We start from the raw sequence: 22,490 nt of genomic DNA on the forward strand, positions 1-22,490 counted from the left end.
CCAAGCAATCTTGCTCTTCTCCCCCTCCTGCCCATCTGTTTTGCTTTCCGCCAGCCCCACTGCCCTTTTTTCCTGGCCACTCCTTGCATCTCTGGTTGCTCGGCTTTACTCTTCTGTACCCCGGCTATCTCTTCTCAGGCACTGATGAATAACTCTTTGTGAACCGCAGGCCTCTCCTGCCTAAGCCCTTTTGACAGCAGTTGTTGTTTGGGGAAAATCCAAATTTCTGTGGCTGGTTACTAAAGGGAGGCCCGAAATGATGGGAGCGAATTGACTCCAGAATGCTTGCTCTGCTTCGGCGTCCTCATTGCACACGTTCCGCTGTATAACTTCCTCTATGGGGAATAAAACGCCTGCAGCCCTGACTGTCCCACATGCGTGAATCACTCTGTCCTCCCTGGAAACGGGGAGGAAGGATGTCGAGCAGTATCTGCTCTCCCCTGAATCAGGTTCGTTTCCTTAGCTTGCCCTTGGTGTCGCAGGCACACTTAGGGGCCAGATGTCCTGTGCGTGCACCTCTGGCCCAGTGCCCTTCTCGGGCTTTCCGGGATTCTTGCCTCTTGCCCTGGGTCAGGCCTGTGTTACCCACGTGTGCTCGGGTAAGCCGGAGGGGGGGGGGGCATGTCACATTACCGCCCAGGTAGTCACCCCTTTCTCAGGGAGGGCCAGGATCAACACCTCCAGCCCTGCCAGCGGCGGGCAGCTGACCCTTCAAGCCTGTGCAGGCCACATGGGTCTGTTTTTCCCATCACCCTCTCCCCACCCCGCACCTCCTCTATCTACTGGTGCTGCCGCCATGACCCAGGAAGCAGAACCACCTCAGCTGTCCCGCTCACCTTCAGCGCTCCTCTCCCACTTCCTGCGTCGCTTGGCCCGGGTAGCATCTTTGTCTTCCACGGCGTGGCTCACTTGACGTGGGCTGTGTCACTCTCTTGGGGGGCCCAGGCTCTGCTTACCCTCCCCACCCCCCTGGTTTTCACATGGTGTGAGCCGTTGGCTCAGTTAAAATCAGCCTCTGTCGGCTACGATGCCATGAGCTTTCCCTTTGCCGTTGTGCAGGGGTTTCCCCTCTAACTTATAGTATCTCCTTTCCAATGCACTGGGTCCAGTCATCGCCGTGGCAGTCCTCGGTTGGGCATCGCAAACCACGGTCCCCTTTTGGAATCCTGAAAGCGTGGGCCATCGTGTCTCCCCACTGCACAAGGACCGAGGCTTCCTCCTCCTCCTCCCGCCAGAGGCTGCACATGCTGTCTCTGCAACATCGCCCGAGCCGGGAATGGAACCCAGATCAATCACTGGGACGGCCCCTGACCCAGACACTCATTTCTACCCCAGCACGTGCACACATCCCTGCACTGACAGATGCAGTTAGATGATGTCTGACACACACCCACCCACCCTGCAGCATCCTCTCTCTTTCTGCCCGTGCTTTGCTCTCTTCCTTCCTGTCAGCTCCTCCTTGGCCAATCATGTCAATCTCCTGGCCCCTGAGGGGATGGATGTGGCAGCACCAAGTCACCTGGCAGGGAAACATTGCCTGCTGGGCACCTTCAGATTGCCAGACACTCCCTACTTCCTTAACAGCTGCAGCTGTAGTTATGTGAGCTTCCTCACAGCAGTGCCCTGGCAGCCTGAGCTTCCTCACAGCAGTGCCCTGGTACTGGTACCCTGGCAGCCTGAGCTTCCTCACAGCAGTGGACTGTCATTGCAATTCTAGCAGCTGTGAGAGAAATAAGGATAGGAGTTGTGTGTGCAGGTGTGTGTGACGGGATTGTTGTGTTGGGGAGGGAGTGAGCAGTATACTCCCTTCTCCGGGTCTTACTTAAGTCTCCGAGGTAGGGATGAAGGTGGATGCAGGGGGAAGGGGAGTCATTTCTGAGACCTCCCTGACATGTGGCCCAGAGAGCGGAAGCTTTCCTAGAGTACAGGGGGCTGTGTGTGTGTTTTTCTCTCTCACAGGTCTGCTTGTGTTTTGGGAGCCCAGGGCTAGCGCCTGGGAGGTTGCCAGGATACCAACTGGAATACACATCCTCCTTCTCTCCCTTCCCTTCCCTTCCTGTTACAACACTTCCAGCCACAAGCCAGGACCGCCCAGCACCTCCAGCACACAAGGGAGCTCCTGATCACACCATCTGCACACGCCAGGTCATTGGACGTGCATGAAAGAGTCTGGCCTCAGGCGTCAGAGCTGGATCTGCACCCCCTGCTATTCCAGTACTGAGACCCACACACACACACACACACAGCTCTGCCAATACATCGCACTCCTGGCCTGCAGCACCCTATAAATAAACTAGAATTACTCTGCTATCCCAGTAGAGATCCCCACACACAGCTCTGCCAGTGCATCTCCCTCCTGCCTGCAGCACTCCCTGTTATTCCAGTAGAAAACGCCCCCCCCCCCCCCCACCAACTTCAATACTGCCCTAAAACACACCCTACCATCCCAGGATTGAAACCCCCTTATTGCCCCTCCCCCATCACTCCTCTCCCAGCCTTTCTAAGAAAAACAGGACCACAAGTGCATAGATAAAGTGGGGAAAACCTGGAGTGGCTCCGCCTGTCCCTGGAGCCTCTAAGAGGTGGCGGTGGAGAGGCAGAGGTGGGGCAGGTCCCTGCCTCCTCAGGTGTCAGAGCTCTCCTGCTGCCTGGCAGGAGAGGAGGGGGGAGGGGGCAGGTATTGAGTTGCAGTCTGTCCCAGGTCTTTCCCGGAAAAGGGGGCATCCATCAGCGGGAGTGGGTACACCCCCAGCATTCCTGCTGCTCTGGCTCGCTCCTTTAGCATGGCGCTGGAGAGCTTTGATCTATTCTCTGAACTGGGCTGCCCTTGCCTCTGCCACCGTGCTGGGGAGATCTGGCATGTCACTCTGTGGGCAGTGGCAGGCTGCAGAGGGAGAGGGGAGTTCTCCAGGGACACACAGCAAGGTGGGCAGTAATGGACTGCAGGAGGAAGGGGGCACTTCATGGGCACAGTAATTTGGGCAATGTCAGGCTGTGGGGGGGAGGGGGGGGAGGCACAGTAAAGTGGCAGGGGAATGGTGCATTTTTCACCAGGGAGCATTGTGTTAAACAGTGACTCCAGAACATAGATTTTTTTTTTTATTTTTTGGCTGGCTCTTCGTTGATGGAATGATTGTTGCCCTCTGTTTTCTCTTTTGGCTGCAGCTTCCTCTGAAGATGCACGATGTTGGGGTGTGCCGGAGTGCAATCCTGCTGCTCAGCCTGGCACTTTTCTGCCATGAAGGTCTGGGGGACCATCGAGCAGCTCCACGGGTACACCTCTCCTTCAAAGGTAAGAGACCCAACTGTTGCTGCTGGTGAGTGGGCAAGAGGACATGAGGGGGCCATGCATGAAACTGAGCTTGGAAGTGAGAAAGATCTCATCACGGGGCCTGCTGGAAGGAAAGAAACGATAGAGGGAAGAAGGCAAAGGATACAGGCAACTTCCCCAGGCTCATCCCCTCCTGTCCTCAATTCTGAGACACCCCCAAGCTCATCCCCTCCTACCCCTCTCTCCCCGGTACTGGGACACCTCCAGGCTTATCGCTGTCTCCTCGATCCTGAGCTGCCTCCCTATACACATTCTTCGTAACCCTCTTTGTGTGTGTGTGTGTGTGTGTATCTATGGAAAGCGTGTGCATATCTGCAGGGTGTATATGTGCAAGGGGGCTTGTATCTGCAGGGTGTGTGTGAAAATGTTTGTATTTGCAGGGGGTACATGAAGCTTCGGGGGAAGCCATATCTGTATATATGCAGAGGATGTGATTCTGAAGGGTGTGGGTGTATATGCAGAATGTGTGTGTGTGTATATATATATATATATGCAGGGGATGTGTATCTGAAAGGTGTGTTTATTCAGAGGATGTGTGTATATATAAAGGGGATGTGAATCTGATTGATGTTAGTGTATATGCAGAATGTGTGTGTATATATGCAGGGGATGTGTACCTGAAGGATGTCAGTGTATATGCAGAATGTGTGTGTATATATGCAGGGGATGTGTACCTGAAGGATGTCAGTGTATATGCAGAATGTGTGTGTATATATGCAGGGGATGTGTATCTGAAGGATGTCAGTGTATATACAGAATGTGTGTGTATATATGCAGGGGATGTGTATCTGAAGGATGTCAGTGTATATGCAGAATGTGTGTGTATATATGCAGGGGATGTGTATCTGAAGGATGTCAGTGTATATGCAGAATGTGTGTGTATATATGCAGGGGATGTGTACCTGAAGGATGTCAGTGTATATGCAGAATGTGTGTGTATATATGCAGGGGATGTGTATCTGAAGGATGTCAGTGTATATGCAGAATGTGTGTGTATATACGCAAGGGATGTGAATCTGAGGGATGTTAGTGTTTATGTAGAATGTGTGTGTATATATGCAGGGGATGTGTACCTGAAGGATATGAGTGTTTATGCAGAAAGTTTTTGCATATATTCAGGGGATGTATATCTGAAGTGGTTGTGTGCAAGGGCTGTTGTTGTTTTTTTTGCAGGCTGTTTTGGTATGTACAGGGTATGAGTGGGTGTGAGTGTATATGGGGGAAGGGGTGTAATTGTAGGGAGTGTGTATCTTGGGGAGGCAGTAGGAGTGTGGGCAGGGTGTGTGTTTGTATATATGCTGGGCGAGTATACAGGTGTGTGTGAACATGCGGAGTGTGCTTGTGTGCGTATGCAGGGTATGTATGCTGTGTCCTTTTGGCTTTGTTTCTCTTTCCCTGGCAATGAGTAAGTCTTCAGTTATGCATCTCATGGATAAATCCACATCTGCTGCCAGCAGCAGACATGCAGTGTGAGTCCTGACAGAGACACTATTAATCCTTCCAGCTGCCTCTCCTCACTCAGGCCTGACGCTCCATGGACCGCCCTGTAGCAGGGTCTGAAAGCCTTGCCATCCCCTTTGCTGCCTTCACCTTCTCCCCCCCTTCCCCCAGACACCCTGTCTCTTCTGCCCTCTGCTCACAACTTCTACCGGTCTTTAGCCTTCAAGGCGCTCTGCCTTTCCTCTCTCGACTCTGCAGGTCACCGCAGTGTAACCTGGGGGGGGTGGGATGAGAACCAAAGCTGCCTCTGGTGTTTGCTTTGGAGTGCTTGGGTCTGTGAGGTGCAGGTGTTCAGGCGGCTCCATTGCTGGCCTTCAGAGACCGTGAAAATTGCATTTCTAAAGATTTCTTCCATAGTTAGTGTCAGAACTGCATGGTGAGAGAGAGGTCTCCATTCAGTGCTCTGTTCCCCTCCCTCTCTCTCTCTCTCTGTAAATTCCTCTTGCTCTCCTCCCTGTTTCTGTCTCTTTCTGTTTAAGCTGATTGTGAGTTGTAAGACTGGGAAACACATCCCCAGCCTTTAGCAGTGAAGCTGAAAGGAATGTTTTCGGTATGAAAGAAGCAAGGCAAAAGGTCGAAATTTCCTTGCGCTAAGCAGCTGAAGGCCGTCTCATCTGTATCTCCGGCTTCCTGCAGTTGCTTCCCATCAGTACCCAGCATGGGCTCAACCCGGCAGAGATTACCCCACTCCATCACCCTCTCCAGCCTTTTACAGAGCCGAGCATCGTCTTGTACCAGTGAAATCTGAGAGAACCTGTCCTGGAGGGATTTGAGGGCACAGGGGAAGTGCAGGCCCTCTTAGAAAAGGAAAGAAAAGTCTTTGAGCCACACAAAAGGACTTTAATTAGATCTCTGACAGAAGAGGGATGAGGCTGGTGAGGCATGGGAGAGGACGGGTGGTGCCTCTCTCACGCCGAGTGTATATAGAGAGATTTGTACATCTCACAGTGTTCACAAAATCAGCACTGCAATGACTTGGATCGTCCCCCCCTCTTTCTCTCCTGCCTTCTCCAGGTCTATCTTGTCCTGTGAGAAGTCGTAGGTCAGCCAGTCCTGTCCCCTGATAGTGATCTAGACACTCAGATTTTGCCTGGGGAGTGTGTGTCCATGTACCATGGCTTGGGGGAAGGAGGCGCTGCAAAGTTGCCTCAGACCCTGTTGTGTGACACCAGTGCTTGCTTCTCACTGGGTCCCTCTCCAGACTGGGGACTCTCACTGGCTTCTCACTGGGTCATCTCTCCTTCCATATATACACACACATTCTGCATATACACTGACATCCTTCAGGTACACATCCCTTGCAAATATACACACACATTCTGCATAAACACTAACATCAATCAGATTCACATCCCTTGCAAATATACACACACATTCTGCATATACACTACTTTCTGAATTCAGATATCTTTCTTGGGTCTCCAAATCTATTTCTTATAGCTTCCACCCTCTCGTGCCCTGCCATCCATCCATCCAGAACACCAAATCCTGGATCACACACCTGAATGACCTCTCAACTCCTCCATTTACTTCCACACAGCCCTTCTACTTCAAGCATAAACTGCGCTTACTTTACTTACAATCATACTTTCCAGGCCTTCTGCCCTCAGGCCCCAGGCCTTCCCTGCAATCAGCTCTTTCTGATGCTTGTCCTGAGTCCTGCCTGCAGTCAGATCTTATTTTCTGGGATTCTCTACTGCAGGGGTAGGCAACTTCAGCTCTGCAGTTCCACCAACAGGTCTGGTTTTCAGGATGTCCACATTGAATATGCATGAGGTGTATTTGCATGCATGTCACTCTACTGTATGTGTATATATATGTCGGGCATACCAATATCCTGAACAGCAGAGCTGTCTGTGGCACTCCAGAACCGGAGCCACCTAACTCTGCACTTCATGCAGCGGGTCTCAAGTGTAAGTGAGCGTGCGAGTGCTGCGGTTCAGAGGAGCACCAGTGTGAGTGTGTACGTGAGCAATGCTGTGCTGGCGACATCTCTGCCTTCAGCCTGTTTTCAGATGCAGGGAACTCTTGCCATCTGCTTCATGTCAACTGCAGCTCCTGGCAGAGCCAGAACCTGGGCGGTATCACGTTTTATCTCCAAACCCCTCTTCGGCTTTATATCCTTAGAAAAACAAGTTCCCTCACTCCTTTTGGTTCAGATTCAAGAAACTTTATTGCCAGGACAATCTGTGCATGAGTTGCCAAAATACTATAGAAAGTGGATAAAAATGAAGACTAGAATATATGTATAAAAGGATATATATATATATATATCATAGTAATAATTATTTCATTATGACTATTATATATAATAGTCATAATGAAATAAAGTAAAATTACAAAGTACAGATGAGAAATGACAGACAGTTCCTGGGTTCTGGTGTTGGTGCTGGTTTGTGTTTTCTTTGGTCATGCGTCATTTCTGGCCTGGTGGCCAGAGATCACATATTTCACTGCTGTACCCACTGCTTGTCCGGTTTCCCCCAAGATTATACTGAGTTTTTCCTGCTCCTTCTTTAATGGAATGTCTTTGATTTTTCTTTTTATTAACTTTGGGAAATGAGCATCTCTTCTGTCTTTGTATTTTGTACAGAACAAGAGGAAATATATGTCTGTTTCTCTGATGTTGCACTGTATGCAAAGTCTTGGCGATTCCAGTTCCCAATAGGAGGTGTATTGGTGTTCTAGGGCTCGGTGGATGGCAGTGTTGCCTTTTCATATGTAGTAGAGTTGTTGCAACTTGAGTTCTGGGAATTAGTGCTGTTTTGATGTGACAAGTTTGTTAAATAGATACTGAGTGTTTTTTTCAGGGCTTTTTGTGTTACTTCTTAAAGTACTTGCTAGTGGAGGGACTTTGTATTACTGTAGCTGAGGTGACATCAGAACTGAATATTCTTTTTTGTATGGTGAGTAATAAGAGGGAGCATCTTAATTCTGCTTTGCATCCATTGCTGGGGGAGTTTATATGGATTGAAAATGTCTTTTTGCAGAACTGAAGGTGCAAGGTTTCTATTGGGGTTCTGTGCCATGTATTTATTTATTTATTTGTAAAACTATAGCCCACCTATCTACAGTGCTAGGCGGATTACAAGGAAACATACACAATTGATAAAACAAATTAATACTTAAAACTAGCAAATAATAAAATAGATTACAAATAAATCATTAGTAATAAGACAAACACAATCATTAATACAATTAATATGCCTAAAATGCTCAAAGAGATAATTCAAAGCAGTAGTCTTGCTCATAGATAATCATGAGGAAATCTCAAACTTCCCTACTCAAATCATTAAAATATACAAACATGGCTCATAAATAATCATTAAAATATAAAACATGGCTTTCAAATAATCTTTAACACCCCTTATCTCCAGACCCGTCCGGCGTAGCTTCCTGCAGTATGCTGCATTCTAAGGCCTGGTTGAAACCACCTGCACTTCCTGTAGCCTTTTTATAAACCATGCAGCCAGCATTTCCTGTGGGCGCTGATTGATGATGTCATCCCAGCTCTGGTATATAAGTAAGCTCACTTCCACCACCCAGTGTCTCAGCAATAGGTTCCCTGCCGTGCTTGTAGTGCATATTGCTTGTCCTCCTGGTGCTTTATTTCTGCCTGTTCTGCTTTAGTCCTGTTCCTGCTTTTCCTGCCTTGATCCTATTCTTGCTTGCCCTGCCTTTTGCCTTGTTCCTGCTTCACTATCCCGCTGCCTTGCTCCAGCCCTTCCTGCCTTCATCTTGTTCCAGCCTGCCCTGCTTTTGCTCTATTCCTATTTCTGTCTGCCCTCCAGATTGCTGTCTTGTACCTGACCATGGCCTGGATACTGATACCACCTGATCTCTGCCTGCCTAGACCATTGCCTGTACACCGACACCGCTTGATCACCGCCTGCCCTGACCCTGTCTGGACCACGATTCTGACTGCTTGCTCTTCTCTAGACACTCACCTAAGTCCTGTCAGTCTCAGCACTCAAGGGCTCAACCTGCAGAGGAAGAGGCTAATACAGGTGAAGTCTAAGACCTTGTCCCAGTCTGATCGAGCCCACTGCTGTCAGTGTGGGCCTAGTGGGTTCGCCCGCTAGGCTGTGTCAATCATGTCATAATCAAGGTCTCGCACTCCGTGACAGATTGCTGAGGCCATGTGCTTGGTGGACTTGCCTTCAGCTCAGGCCATATATAGATTGGCTATTTGAGTTCTATAGCAGGAAGAGCAGCTAAATCAAATAACTGGTTTGCTTCAAGGTCTCGCCATTCACATGAATGCCATGCAGGTCCAATGACCAGCACCAGCACTCGCTATGCCAGCTCGGTTGGCACCAGTCCATGTTCCCTGACCTTTGCTACATCTAGTGCCTCTACTCAGGTATGACGGAGACCCTAAAACCTTCATCAACCAATGTTTAATGCATTTTGAACTGCAAGCCTCCAACCAGACTACGGTGACATATATCTTCTCCCTATTGGCTGGGTCAGCCTTAGTCTGCACATCACCTCTATGGGAGAGGAATGACCCATCATGGGAGTAATACGTTCCCTAATGTTGGCTCCAGATACTAGGGGCCGGATTTTAAATGTGCGTGTAAATCCGGCCGGATTTACGCGCACAGGGCCCTCGCGCGCCGGCGCGCCTATTTTGAATAGGCCGCCAGCATGCGCACAGCCCTGGGACACGCGTAAGTCCCGGGGCTTCGTAAAAGGGGCGGGGGCATGTCCGGGGGCGGGTCAGGGGGGCGTGGCACTGGCCCAGGGGGCGTGGTCGAGGCCTCCGGACCAGCCCCCAGGTCGGGTGATGGCGCGCAAGCAGCCCGCTGGCGCGCGCAGATTTACGCCTGCTTTCAGCAGGCGTAAATCTGGCAACAAAGGTAGGGGGGGTTTAGATAGGGCCGGGGGGATGGGTTAGGTAGGGGAAGGGAGGGGAAGGCGAAGGAAAGTTCCCTCCAAGGCCGCTCCGATTTCAGAGCGGCCTTGGAGGCAACAGGCAATGTGCGCCGGGCTCGGCGTGCGCAGGTTGCACAAATGTGCACCCCCTTGCGTGCGCCGACCTCGGATTTTATAAGATATGAGCGGCTATGCGCGTATCTTATAAAATCCAGCGTACTTCTGTTCGCACCTGGGGGTAGATTTTATAATTTTGTGTGAGCGCGAACAAAAGTACGCTGGATTTTATAAGATACGCGCGTATCTTATAAAATCCAGGGTCGGCGCGCGCTGCCTGTTCCCTCCGAGGCCGCACCGAAATCGGAGCGGCCTTGGAGGGAACTTTCTTTCCACCCCCCCCCCCCCCGCACCTTCCCCTCCCTTCCCCTACCTAAACCCCCCCCCCCCGGCCCTATCTAAACCCCCCCTACCTTTTGTTGGCAGATTTACGCCTGCTGAAAGCAGACGTAAATCTGCGCGCGCCAGCAGGCTGCTGGTGCGCCATCACCCGACCCGGGGGCTGGTCCGGAGGCCTCAACCATGCCCCCGGGCCGGCGCCACTCCCCCGGGCTCGCCCCAGACACGCCCCCACCCCGCCCCTTTTACGAAGCCCCGGGACTTACGCGCGTCCCGGGGCTGTGCGCGCACCGGCGGCCTATGCAAAATAGGCGCACTGGCGTGCAAGGGCCCTGCGCGCGTAAATCCAGCCGGATTTACGCACGCAGGGCATTTAAAATCCGTCCCTTGGTGCGCGAACAAAAGTACGCCCTCGTGCAAAGTTATAAAATCTACCCCAGCGTGTGCCACCCCATTTTGAATCAGTTGTAATGCTTTAGTCGTGGATTGAGGCAAACCAAGGTAAAGGATGTTACAATAATTAACAACTGAGATCACTAAAGCATGGAGATATAGATCACTCTCAGTCAGGAATGGGTTTAATATGTCGCAGCAACCTTAATTTATAAAAAGAATTGCGAACCACTGAGCCAATCTGGAGTTTGAAAGAAAGAGAAGATTCTAAAAGCACACCTAGATCCCGTACCTTAAGTGGAGATCTTAATGTCATATACTTCAAAAGAAAGATGAGAAGGAGGAGCGTTAGGAGAAAAAGAGACAAGAATACAATGTCTGTCTTTTTCAAGTTAAGAGAAAGTTTCTCTGTAAAGAGCCAACTCTTTATAGAGTTGTTATTGTGTATGGTTTGGGGTTAATGATAGACCTCACACTTCACTTCCATAGAAGATAATTGGTTGAATGATGCTGTCAAATAATTTTAATAATAGTTTTACTAGAGGACTGTAACTGGCCAGGGATTTCTTTATTGCATATAAATCCCTTAGAGCTTTTCCTTGTTGAATCTATATAACCAGTTTAAAATTCCCAGATACCTTTACTGTCAGGCCAATGTACACATAGTTTAGGTTAGGCTCTACTTTTTGGATGCTTAGGTCAATTTTAAATTTGTGTTGGAGATATCATGATTTTTTCTGAAAAAATCTATAATTTTTGTCTTTTTTCTGATTCACCATGTAGTTAGCAAGTAGCTCATTTAAAATAAATCAGAGAAAATTCTCTTTTACTCAACACATAGTTAAGCTCTGGCATTTGTTGTCAGAGGATGTGGTTAATGCAGCTAGTGTAACTGGGTTTAAAAAAAGGCTTGGATATGTTCCTAGAGGAGAAATTCATAAACTGCTATTATTCAATAAGGAATAGTAGTTTGGGGTCTATATAATGTTTGGGTACTTGCCAGGTTCTTATGGCCTGGATTGGCCACTGTTGGAAACAGGATGCTGGGCTTGATAGACCCTTGGTCTGACCCAGTTTGGCACATCTTATCTTCTTATGTTCACCTGTAGTAGATTTCGGTTCAGTTGCAAACCTTTAGGCGTAGGGTATAAAATTACCAGATTGTCTGTATACATGGACCTTTCTGGTCTTTAACTGCCATCATGTATTAAGTTACTATGTACGCATTTGATCTCTAAGTTATTTATTTTCAGTCCTGGGGGCTGAGGATCTCTCCAGCAGTGTGACGAGATCATTGATGTATTGAAGAAAGGGGGGGTGGGCTCAGGTTACAAAACTGTCTCTCTTCTTGTTCCTGTCTGAAGCTGTTGGTCTGAATGTTCATCTTTACCTTACAGCCTATGGATGAATACACGGATATAATTATACCATGGGTTTCCCCCCCCAATTCACCTGCTGTAGTTTAAGGCTGAGGCTGGAGTGCCAAAGAGAATTTAAAAAACATTTTTACGTTAACAAAACCTGCAAATATTCTCTCTGAGGAGATATTTGTTAGTCATTGTCTATAAGATAAAGATGTGGACAGTGGTTCAGTGGAACCCAATCTGACTTCTGTGCAGGCTTTTGTTTTTCATTAGGAATTGTAGGACTCTTTGGCTAAGGATACTACGGGACCTAATGACCCACCAGGCTGTAGGCTAACTTTATCCAGATAGTCCGCCTGAATTTGTAACTTTATGACAGCTTTTTACCCGGATGGAGTTACCCAGGTAACTATGGCCAGCCATTAGTGCTGAAAGCAGCGTAGGCTGTACAAAGTAAAACCACACCCTGGGAACATCCCAAGCAGTGCCTGTTTTTTGTCTGGGTGAATTTTGTCTTGGCAACGATTTTCCCAGCCAAGATTTATCCAGTGATCTGTTTGGGTGTGAGGAGTCGGGATTTCAAACATCAGGATTTCTCTAGCTATCTCCAAAAGCTAGTTGGACAAACCCTTTGAATATGGACCTCGTTATAGTTTCCTGCATGTTTATCTGAAATTCTTGCATTTGTATTTCAAGTATTAGGGGATAAAATGTCAATTTCCTTATCATCCTGCTACACCAGACTAGACTAGTGGTTTATTTCCACCTACTAGCAGATAAAGACAGAGGATGCATCCTTTTTTAGTGACATCACCACTTGGTATATATAGGCTGGTGCTGCACTGCCAATAGCCAGTATTTTTCTGTCTCCAGTAGATGGTGGATATGTGCCAGACTGATGCACTAGGAGTTTTTGGCTCCCAGGTCCCCAATCTTCAGGCCCAGTCCCTGATGGAGCTTGCTCCCAGGGCAACAGTTTGTGTGCTGTTTTCCCTGGTGGAGCAGGATCTCAGCTCCTAGGGCAACAATATTTGGAATTGTTCCCGTAGTTGAACAGGGCCTGGATCATGGCTCCAGGAATCCCTTCATGGCCTGGTAGAGCAAAGGCTTGGATTATGATCTCTGGGATTCCTTTGGTGCCTGGTTGAGCAAAGGCCTGGATCGGGTCTTCCAGGTTCATTTCAGGGCCTGGTTGAGAAGCGTCTTGTAAGTGACTCCCAAGTTGCCTTTTGGGCCTAGTTGAACAGTGTGCGGTAAGTGGCTCCCAAGTTCTCTTTTGGGAACAGCATCTAGTAAGTGACTTCCAGGTTCCTGTCAGACCTGGTTGAGCAGGGCCTGGCAGATAGCTCAGGACTCAGCGGGTGGCTCCCAGGCCTCCTGCTGAGCCTGGTTGGGGAAGCCTCTGGCAGATCCCCCACTCCTCTTTCAAGCCCTGCCTCCTCCTCCCTCACCCACCACCACCACCACACACACACACACACACACACACACACACACATGCTTGGTTTAATTCTTTTACCTCTGCATTAATACCTCTGCATATAATACCTCTTAGCTCAACAACTAAAGAATTAATTTTCCAATCCCTCTTGTCTATTTTGCAGATATCTTATTCATAACTGATTCATTTTAATCGCCTGTATATAACATGTCTATTACTACTGTTGTTGTTTTAATGTTATTTGTTATTAGTATTTATTCAATTTTCTCCAAGTTCATTTTCCTGTTCCATGTAAGACTCGCATGTTAAGTCACTCCAATGTTTTATGTAAACCGAAATGATTAGCAACATTGTTGCTAGAATTTCGGTATATAAAAAATGTTAAATAAATAAATAAATAAATAAATTTATTAAAATAAAAAAATTAGTATAGCCTGCTGTGGTTCTTCACCGGCTGCCACAGCAGAGAATTTACAAAGCCACCAGCAGGAAAGGGTCCTTTCTGGACACCCTAAGAGTAGGCATAGGTATTCACTGCTGTGACAGGGCCAGCAGCCATCGGGGAACTTGGCTGCCCTTATAAAGTCAAATGCCTCTGGCTTTTTTTTCCCTTCCAGAGGTATGTTTGTAAGTGGGCAGCTGCTGTTGTGGAAACAACCAGCCCTTAATGGGGGGGGGGGGGGGGGTGGGATCTCCTCAGCCTGATAGGAGCATTTCTGGTGGCGAGCTGTGCGTCTGTTCAGAGCGAGGCACAACTTTCCATTGTCCCGCGCACGGGAAAAGCCACGCGACAGAGGGAAGCAGATGGCCCCACTACCTCGGCAGTCCACACTGGCAGTGCCAGCCACCAGTTTGGGGTATATCCCAAGTGGCCACATATTCGCCACCTCATACTGATACTGCTTAGAGGCCCTCGGGAGCCGAACAGGCAACCACAGGCAGTGAGAACCCAGTGAGACTTGAGTGTTCCTCCCAGGGCCTCATTTTCAGAGGGTATGGTGTTAAAGGCATTACGAAGGCCTGCAGCTGAAGCCGTGCAAGGAGGGCCTGTTTAACTGTCGCATTCCTGCTGTGCTTGTGGGAAACTTCCCGGGCCCCCAAGTAAAAAAGTGCCGCTTGATAGTCCCTCATGCTCCTTGAGTCCCAGTCCTTCTTATTTATCTGTGTTTTAAAAAAAGTTCTTGTATTCCGCAAGTTCCTAGAAAAATTTCCACTCAGTGCGGATCACAGTTTCAACTTAAAATATTTTGTGTGGGCAAAAAAAAAAAAAGGAACTAGTTCCTGAGTGTTGGAGTCCTGGAACCTTAGTGGGACCCTTCTTCCTTCTCCCTAGGGACCTTCTTCCATGCCCTTCTGCCCTGAGCTGGCTAATGAACCTCGGGCTCCTAAGAGGTTCTCCTCCTCCGGATTTCATTGTGGAGAGCAGGGGAGCTGATCATGGTGTGGAGGATAGTCCCTTGGAAAACCGGGAATAAGGAAAGTTTGCCTTTGAAGGGGGATCCTCTGTCCTCAAGTTATTCCGCAAAGAGAGCTTAAGAACATAAGAGCATAAGAACATGCCATACTGTGACAGACCATAGGCCCATCAAGCCCAGCATCCTGTTTCTAACAGTGGCCCAATCCAGGCTACAAGTACCTGGCTTGTTCTCGCTTGTCCTTGGAGTTGATGCCAAGGTATTGGCCGTGGATTGCAAGACATGGCAACGGATTCAAAGTATGAGGCCTGTCTTAGTAAGTATTCCCTTTCAGGTTCACTGATTGGGTAAGGTTTGGGAGGGCTGAGTCCCATTGATTCGCAGACTCCCGGAGGATAGGTTCCACTGGCCTCAGGACTGTTTGAAGCCACAGTAACCTTGGAGATTCCAGAACAGTCAGCCCTGGGAGATGATACTCTGATAGATATTAATCAGCCCATTCATAGGGTAATGAAGACAAGAACTGTCAAACCGGGATTTCTCCAGACACTCTCTGGCCCATGGAGGGTCAGTGGGTCCTCCCACCCCCGAGCAATTCTGGCAGGCAGCCAGTTACAGTCAAACGTCTGTGACTGATTCTTCGTCCCATCAGGCCAATGAGGCCAGGGGTTCTGGTCATGAGATGGAATAGGTGGTCCCTAAAGATTGCCACTCTTCTGTTTCAACACCTTGATGGTGTTTCCCTGTATGTCAGCCTCCAAGAGTGACTGGTAAAGACTGCTCTGGGGAAGCTTCAGAGTAATTTAATAGCTGTGTTCCAGTACCACCCAAGGCTCATGCTTTGGCTCAGTACTCCTGTTTTGGGTTCTGAAAGAAAAAGTCTGGTCTCCCGTGGTGCACTCTCAGTCAGAAGGGAGTCATCCGATGTCTTAGGCTTCTTCTCAACTTCGGTGTGGAAACCCTTTCTCTGTCAGACTGGTGGTGAGGCATAACGAGTTCTTTTCTTCCCTTGTCCTTTTGAAAAGCTTCTGTTGAATTCCCTTCTGGGAAGATGTCTACAGGTTTCTCTTTATCCCTTTATATGTTGTATTCGAATGAAGCATTTCCTCTTTCGACTTCTGACCTGCCTCAGTGGCAAGTCCTTCATTCTGGGATCGGAAGGATACGTCCCATCCTTATTTCAATCTGTACTTTGGCTTTTGAAGGCTAAGAAGTGCCTGACAACCTCATCCAAACGGGCTTAGGTCCTCGGAGGTTTGGGCTTAGTAGTGAGCTGTGCAGGAAGTTTCTCTTATTTATTTCTATTATTTCTATTCCACTTTTCAGGCACTTGAAAATGGATTACATTCAGGTACTATAGGTATTTCCCTATCCCCAGAGGGCTTACAATCTAAAGGCCTCATTCTCCAAGCCACAATAAGCAATTAATGCTTGAAAAACAGCATTTATCATGCATAAAACGCAATTTATTGCAAGATATCTGTGATATTGCGCAATATTTTGAACAAAAATCTGCCTCTATTGAAATTAGCTGCTTTGCATGCATAAAACATACAAATGCATGCAAAGCAGCTAATGTATAGGTAATTGTTATGTTTTTGTAAGAATGTGAACCTTGGACTGAGATGAGGTGTCTCCGCCCACAGGGAGGAGCCCTGTGAGCCTCACCGTCCACAGGCATAGTCTCAGTAGCGTGGGACACAGCTAGAAGTAGAGTCTTTATTATGAAGGAAAGAAAAAGTAATGTCCACAGAGCTGGAGATGTTATAGTACAGTCTTGAGCAATAAGGAATACCCAGAGCAAGGCCACAACGAGGCCACAGATCAGGTAATGACCCGCGGAGTGGGGTACGCCAGGGATCCCCTCTGACGAGTGTAGGCACCTCAGGAACACAGATCCAGTAGTGGCTCGCAGAGCAGGGTATGCCAAGGATGTCTGTACATTAAATGTTGAAGAACTGGTAGAGATGCCGGAACCCAGAAGTGGCTCCGTAGTTGGTGTGTCAATACTCTGCAGTGTAGGAAATGCCGAAAAGCTTCTACTGAAGGAAAGGCGGTAGTGGCCCAAGGCTCGGGGTACACTGCGGGGAATCCTCAATACAGTTCGTATGGTAGAAGTCAGTAGAGGAACTCACAAGAGATGGTTCCTGAAGAGAGAGAGACCTGAGAAGCAGGCCTGGTAGCAGTCAGGCAGGTAGGCCCTCCGAGGAGCGGGTACTCAGAGCGTTGGATGCCAAGCCCAAGTCAGGAACAGGAGTCCTCGAATAAGGCGGATCCAGTAAAACGGAACTCCTTGCTAACTCGTAGAAGGTTAAATACAATAGCGGATTGACGTCATCGGGAGGGGACGCCCCCGAGGTTCCCGCCATGATGTGTACAAAGGAGGCCCTTGCGCACGCCTAAGTAATTCCAGATCCAAGATGGCAGTCGGCAGCGCCCACGCTGTCCCGGGAACGCTGGAGAGATCGGCGGGGATTAGCAGAGACCGCCATTCTTCCCACACTTGACGGTGCAGGGAGAAAAGAGGTGAGCATGAGAGGTCGCAGCCGTCTGCAACCGACAGGCGTAACAGTAATCTTATGCAAATAAAACAATGCAGCTTGCCGAAGCTGCATTGTTTTCCAAACAGTTAACTATAAGTCAGGAGTTGTAGCCAACTGTTCCCTGGAGCATCGGAAAGTTAACCCACATCCCAAAGCCCCAGGGCAGCTATTTAAAGGGCCACACAGCCCAAAAGCTCCCCCCACAAGTGCAAAAGTCTCCCCCCCACCCTCTGCTCATCCCACCATCACTTGTTGAGGTGGCCCAGATTGTTGAAAAGTTTAAAAAATATTATTCAAAAGTCACATAGCGATGACCACCCCTTTACAAAACCCTCCCTATTCAGAAAAAATATATCTATCTCCTGATCCAACTGCCCCCACAAGATCGACTCCCACCCCACCCTAACCCATCCTCTGGACCCCCCCCCCCCCATACCTTATACCCAGCGGCAGATTCACGACGTAGGACCGGCCCAGGTATTCGCTGCCCAGGCCGGCCCAGGACACATCACGTGGTCTGCCGAGCGCGGCTCTGTCATGGCCGCGTACGGCAGACCACGTGACTGGAGCGATCGGCCCACCAGGGGATGCCCGATCCCCCGATAGGCCAATCTGCCCCTGCTTGTACCTTATATTGCATCCCCGGTTGTCTAGTGGTCATTCCTGGTGTCCAATAAGGCCCAGAGCATCACCAGTCTGGTCGATGCCATCTTGCAAAATGGTACTGGCTGGCCTTTGCCCCTATCACATCATGGGGCAAAGGCCAGTTGGCATCATTTTGAAAAATGGCTGCCACCCAGTCCCAGAGCCTAGGAAACACTCCAGGCTTCCACTAGACATCAGGGAGACCTTTTAAGGTGAGGTGGGGCGGAGGGGATCCTACTAGACACCAGGGAGTCTGTTCTATGAAGTGGGGTCTGGGGAGTATTCTGGGGGTGAGTGGGGTGTTTGCATTGAGGGTTTTTTTGAGGGGGGAGTTCACTTTAGTGGAAAGGGGAGAGGTTTTGGAAAGGGGGCAGGGTATTGCTACATGGCACATAATTCTATTTTTTTACTTCTTTTTACTTTTGAGCCGACTATAGAGGCAGTGAAGAGTGGGTGGGGGTCTGGGAGGAATTATGGCACATTGCGGGAGGGGGTTCTGGGCTGTGTGGCTCTTTAAGACGATAGCGACCTCGTGTGAATGGGGCTGCCATCACACGCAGTATCCCATTTCCCTTCAATATTTTTTCTCATGGAAAAAGCCCATGAGAAAAATATCACTGGGAAATCGCCGCCATATTTTCCTGGGGAGGAGCCAAATATCTCTGGAATGCCTCTCCAGAATATTTTGCTCGTTCTGCGGTAAATTTTTGTGGTTTAGTAAATGACCCCCTGCGACAATGGAGGGTGAAGTGACTTTCACAAGGTCACAAACAGCAGCAGTCTGGTGCTTTCCCAGTCTTTGGTTTTGCTGGGGCGTTTGTTTTGATACCAGGTGAGAGTGGGTACATGGTTAGCTCAGGGATGAGACTTATCCCACTGAGGTCCCCCAGAGTTTAGGAGTATCACCAGCTCCTGGGTACTGTGATGGCCTCTCTGGATCTAATTTTCTGAAGCCAGGGCTCCTCATGACTTCAGATGTCTCTATTGTCCTGCTAGTCCCCGCAGTCAAAGCATTGCGGGGTGCGTTTCCCTCTTCCACTCAATCAGGGTTGGCCTGGCTTTGGTGGCAGGTACCATGATCCCTCAATAGAAATGGATGTGGATATTCCCAGATTGGTTGTGGACATGTCAGATGTAAGCCTGGTGTGCTGGGATGTGTTCTGTCATCCTTCGCATAACTCAAGGGACGTAGTCTATATACAGACCGGAATCCAAGGTTATCGGGCCATCCTGGATGCAGTTCCTGCCCTTAATGTTTGCTTATGTGAATGGGCAAGGGGAAGCTCAGAGACCAATGATAGCCCAGAAAGCAAGCAGGCTGTTTTGGTGGGCGGAGTAGAACTTATTGAGGTTTTCGGTAATTCATGCTGCAAGGGTAGCACACGTTTAAACTGACTTCCTCAACAGGAATAAGTTGGTCCCCAGAGTGTGTGAGCTCAGACTGGAAGCTTTCCTGAACAGAATAGATTATGGGGATCTCCCACAATTGAATCTGATGGCAAGTTGCAAGTTTCAGAGGCCGACAAGATTATTCAGCCGCCAGAGGAACAATAAAATAAGAGTTCAGTGATTGCTCACAGCCTGGTACGCCAGGAACCAGCTTTGTTTTTTGTCTTATCAGCCTAACCCTTGAGGAGTGTGTTAGCTCAGAGAGAAAAGTTCTTTAACAGATGCTGTCTGCTGGAGTGTCCCATTAGACCTGAGGCTTCTTTCACATCTCTGGCCGTTTCACTCTAGTGGGTGGACATCCCATCCATGCTGACCTTTCTTTAAAAGGGTTTGAGACAAGGGCTGAGCTCTAGTTTCACTGGGGGTCCCAGTTGTTGCTATTTCAGGGTATAGATATCAGATTCAGGGAGTTCGGCAGTAAGCATAGTTGCCCTGCCCTTGGGGCTCTGTTGCCCCAGTGTATTTGGTTCTTAGAAGTTTTCTCCTCTTTTCTAGATGCTTAGTCGCACGTTCTCAAAGAATATTCCTTAAAGATGGTATCCTTAGGGGCCTGTTCCAGCAGTTATGGGCTTTAATTGGCAATGATCCCTTCTAGTCTTTCCACAGAGGTGTTCACTTTTAACAGTTAAACAAGCAGTATCTCTTCCAGTGACCCATAAAGGGGAATGTGATGGTAAGGGTAGTCTTTCCCCTTATTAAAGGTTCTTTTAATCTTCCTCAGGTTTTAAATATGGCTAATCCCTTTCAGCCAACTGATAGGTGTTATGGCCGTCGGTCGCAGATGACTGCAACCAATTCAACTCACATCATGTGCTGCCCAGCTCTCCTCTCCGGGCCTACTCGCGGCTGGGGCTAGCTGCTGCCGCCGCCACATTCCTCCGGGTTCCCAGGGCTCCTCATGGTGGCCGGGACGCCACCCATGCCGACTCCGGGCCTTCCTAGGCGCGAGCGTGCCACTGAGTATTCCTTTGAAGGCCCAATGGTGGGAACCTCAGGGGCGTCCCTGACTGATGACATCACAAGGTTGGGATTCTTAAGCACCGCCTTTGCCCCATGCTAGTTGACTTGGCAACAAGTTCCTTCGTTACTGGTGCTTGCTCCTGTCTCCTCGGACATGTGGTTCCCATATCGGATCTACCTGCATCTCTGGACTCTGACTCGGGTACCCGCTTGCGCTCCAGTTGGAGACCTTGTCTCCGGGCTTTCCCGCTCCTCGGGCTAGCCCTGCGCCTTCCAGAGCTCCTGCCTGCCGGCCTCCCTACTCCTCAGGGTTGTCCCTCGGAACTGCCTTACTGATTTGGAGACTTGACTCCGTGCTTCCTCGCTCTTCAGGGCAGTGCCTACACCAGTGACTGTACCTGCGCTTCCCCACTCCTTGGGGCAGTGCCTACGTTCTACACCAAGCGACTGTACCTGTGCTTCCCGCTCCTCGGGGAAGTGCCTTCATTTCTCTACCAGAGATTCCATCGTGCGCAGCCCTGTTCCTTGGGGTTGCTTACGTCACTTCTTCAGAGATTCGACTCGGGCTTCCCCGCTCTGCAGGACAGCCCACATCATCACACCAGAGCCTCTCTCGCTATGCAGCCCCGCCCCTCGGGTAGTCTCTGCTGCGGCCCTTCAGAAGTTCCTGTCTCGCGCTCCCCGCTCCTCGGGGCCTGCCTAGCACTTTTCTCCCGGATGTTTCTGCTCTGGTACTTGCATCTCCAGTTCTGCCTGTATACTGTGGGTTCTCTCCGAACTGTGTCTCTTACCCCGCTCCTCGGAATCCCCCACAGTACTCTCTCTACTAGCTCCTGCGATCACGTGGCTGTGACGCAGGATGCCCTGTTCCTCTACACACTACTGTATCTCCTGCTGCAGCTGACCTCGCCTCCTGACGGTGAGGACATGTGAGGCTCCTCCCCACAGGTAGTATCAACCCTCACCTCAGGCCAAGGGTCCATGAAACCCACTAATCCTAACAATAGGCCTTTATTCAGAGGACCTTCCATAGAGATGCAGCTTCAGAATCCTCATTGTCCTTGTAAATCAAGTAGATAATCCCCTCAGCGTTTATTGAAGGGTCAACGGATTCCAAAGGTGCTTTGTGCTCATTCTACAAGGGCTCAGGCTTCCTCTTGAGCAGAGTCTACAGTGCCTGCACCAGAGGACATCTGGAAGGCAGCCACTTGGACTTTACATTCTCTTATAGATGCTCTGGATTAGATGTGCAAGCCAATGGAAATACTGCCTTATTTCCACCAGTGTTGGAATGGGCTTGGGTTCATCCCACTAGTCTGGACTGGTGTAGCAAAATGATAAGGAAAGTGAATTTTAGTCTTACCTGCTAATTTCCTTTCCTTGAGTCCTGCTACACCAGTCCAGGACCCTCCTGGAAAATCAGGGTCTGCCCTGTTATCTTTGGCAGCGGACCTTGGATTTGGTAGAAGATTTTGATTTTGCCTTCGTGGTACACCCAAAGACAAAATCTATGCTATTTATCCCTATTATGGCACTGCTTAGCATTCACAGTACAATACAGAGAGATATGTAGGATATGGTCCCTCCTGTGCAGAGTTTGCTTTTTAAGCAGGACAAACAGACAGGAGAGTTTTCTCTTTCCCTCCTGGTTGTGAAGTCTCTATTTATTGTTCCTAAAATTAATTGTAGTTTTAGGGACAGTTGGTATTTTCCATTGTTTTGACATTAAAATACTGGCTATTGCTAGTGCAGCACCAGTCTATGTACACCAGATGATGATGTCACTGAAAAAGGGTGTGACCTCCATCTCCATGTGCTAGCAGGGGGAGATAACTCACTAATCTGGACTGGTGTAGCAGAACTCAAGGAAAGGAAATTAGCAGGTAAGACTAAATTTCACCTTCTCTGACTTTTAAGTCTGGTGCCTCTGTGTTTAGGAAGGCTGATTTTCTGTGACCGTGTAGGGTTAACATTTATGTGCACAAAGCATATGCAGACTTTATCCCAAATTTTCAAAGCAGACTTAAAACACAGAAGTCCGCTTTGAAAAGTAGCGGGTGTGCATGGAAGGCAGCGCGGCACACACTTGTTAGCAGGTGTACATGTGTATGTGTAGATTTACGGGCATGCTTTCAAATATCGAAAGTATGCACATAAATGGTTTCCTGCCCCAAC

At 49.0% G+C, this 22,490-nt stretch overlaps 1 protein-coding gene across 3 annotated transcripts in view; it reads left to right on the forward strand.

Moving 5' to 3' along the window:
- The window catches only part of LOC115094484 (semaphorin-3F-like), a 103,452-nt gene that overhangs the window by 23,208 nt on the left and 57,754 nt on the right, over positions 1-22,490 (forward strand). Inside the window, exons 1-2 of one of the 3 annotated variants that reach the window (XM_029607584.1) lie at positions 402-449; positions 3,166-3,292. In XM_029607584.1, coding sequence (XP_029463444.1) covers positions 417-449; positions 3,166-3,292 — 160 coding nt within the window. In that variant the 5' untranslated portion in view covers positions 402-416. Of the gene's footprint in view, positions 1-401; positions 450-2,685; positions 2,926-3,165; positions 3,293-22,490 lie in introns of those variants that run through there. The other 2 variants (XM_029607594.1, XM_029607603.1) reach the window with 2 other exon arrangements.

The sequence above is a fragment of the Rhinatrema bivittatum genome, chromosome 1 (assembly GCF_901001135.1).
Source record: "Rhinatrema bivittatum chromosome 1, aRhiBiv1.1, whole genome shotgun sequence".
Classification (NCBI taxonomy): domain Eukaryota; kingdom Metazoa; phylum Chordata; class Amphibia; order Gymnophiona; family Rhinatrematidae; genus Rhinatrema; species Rhinatrema bivittatum.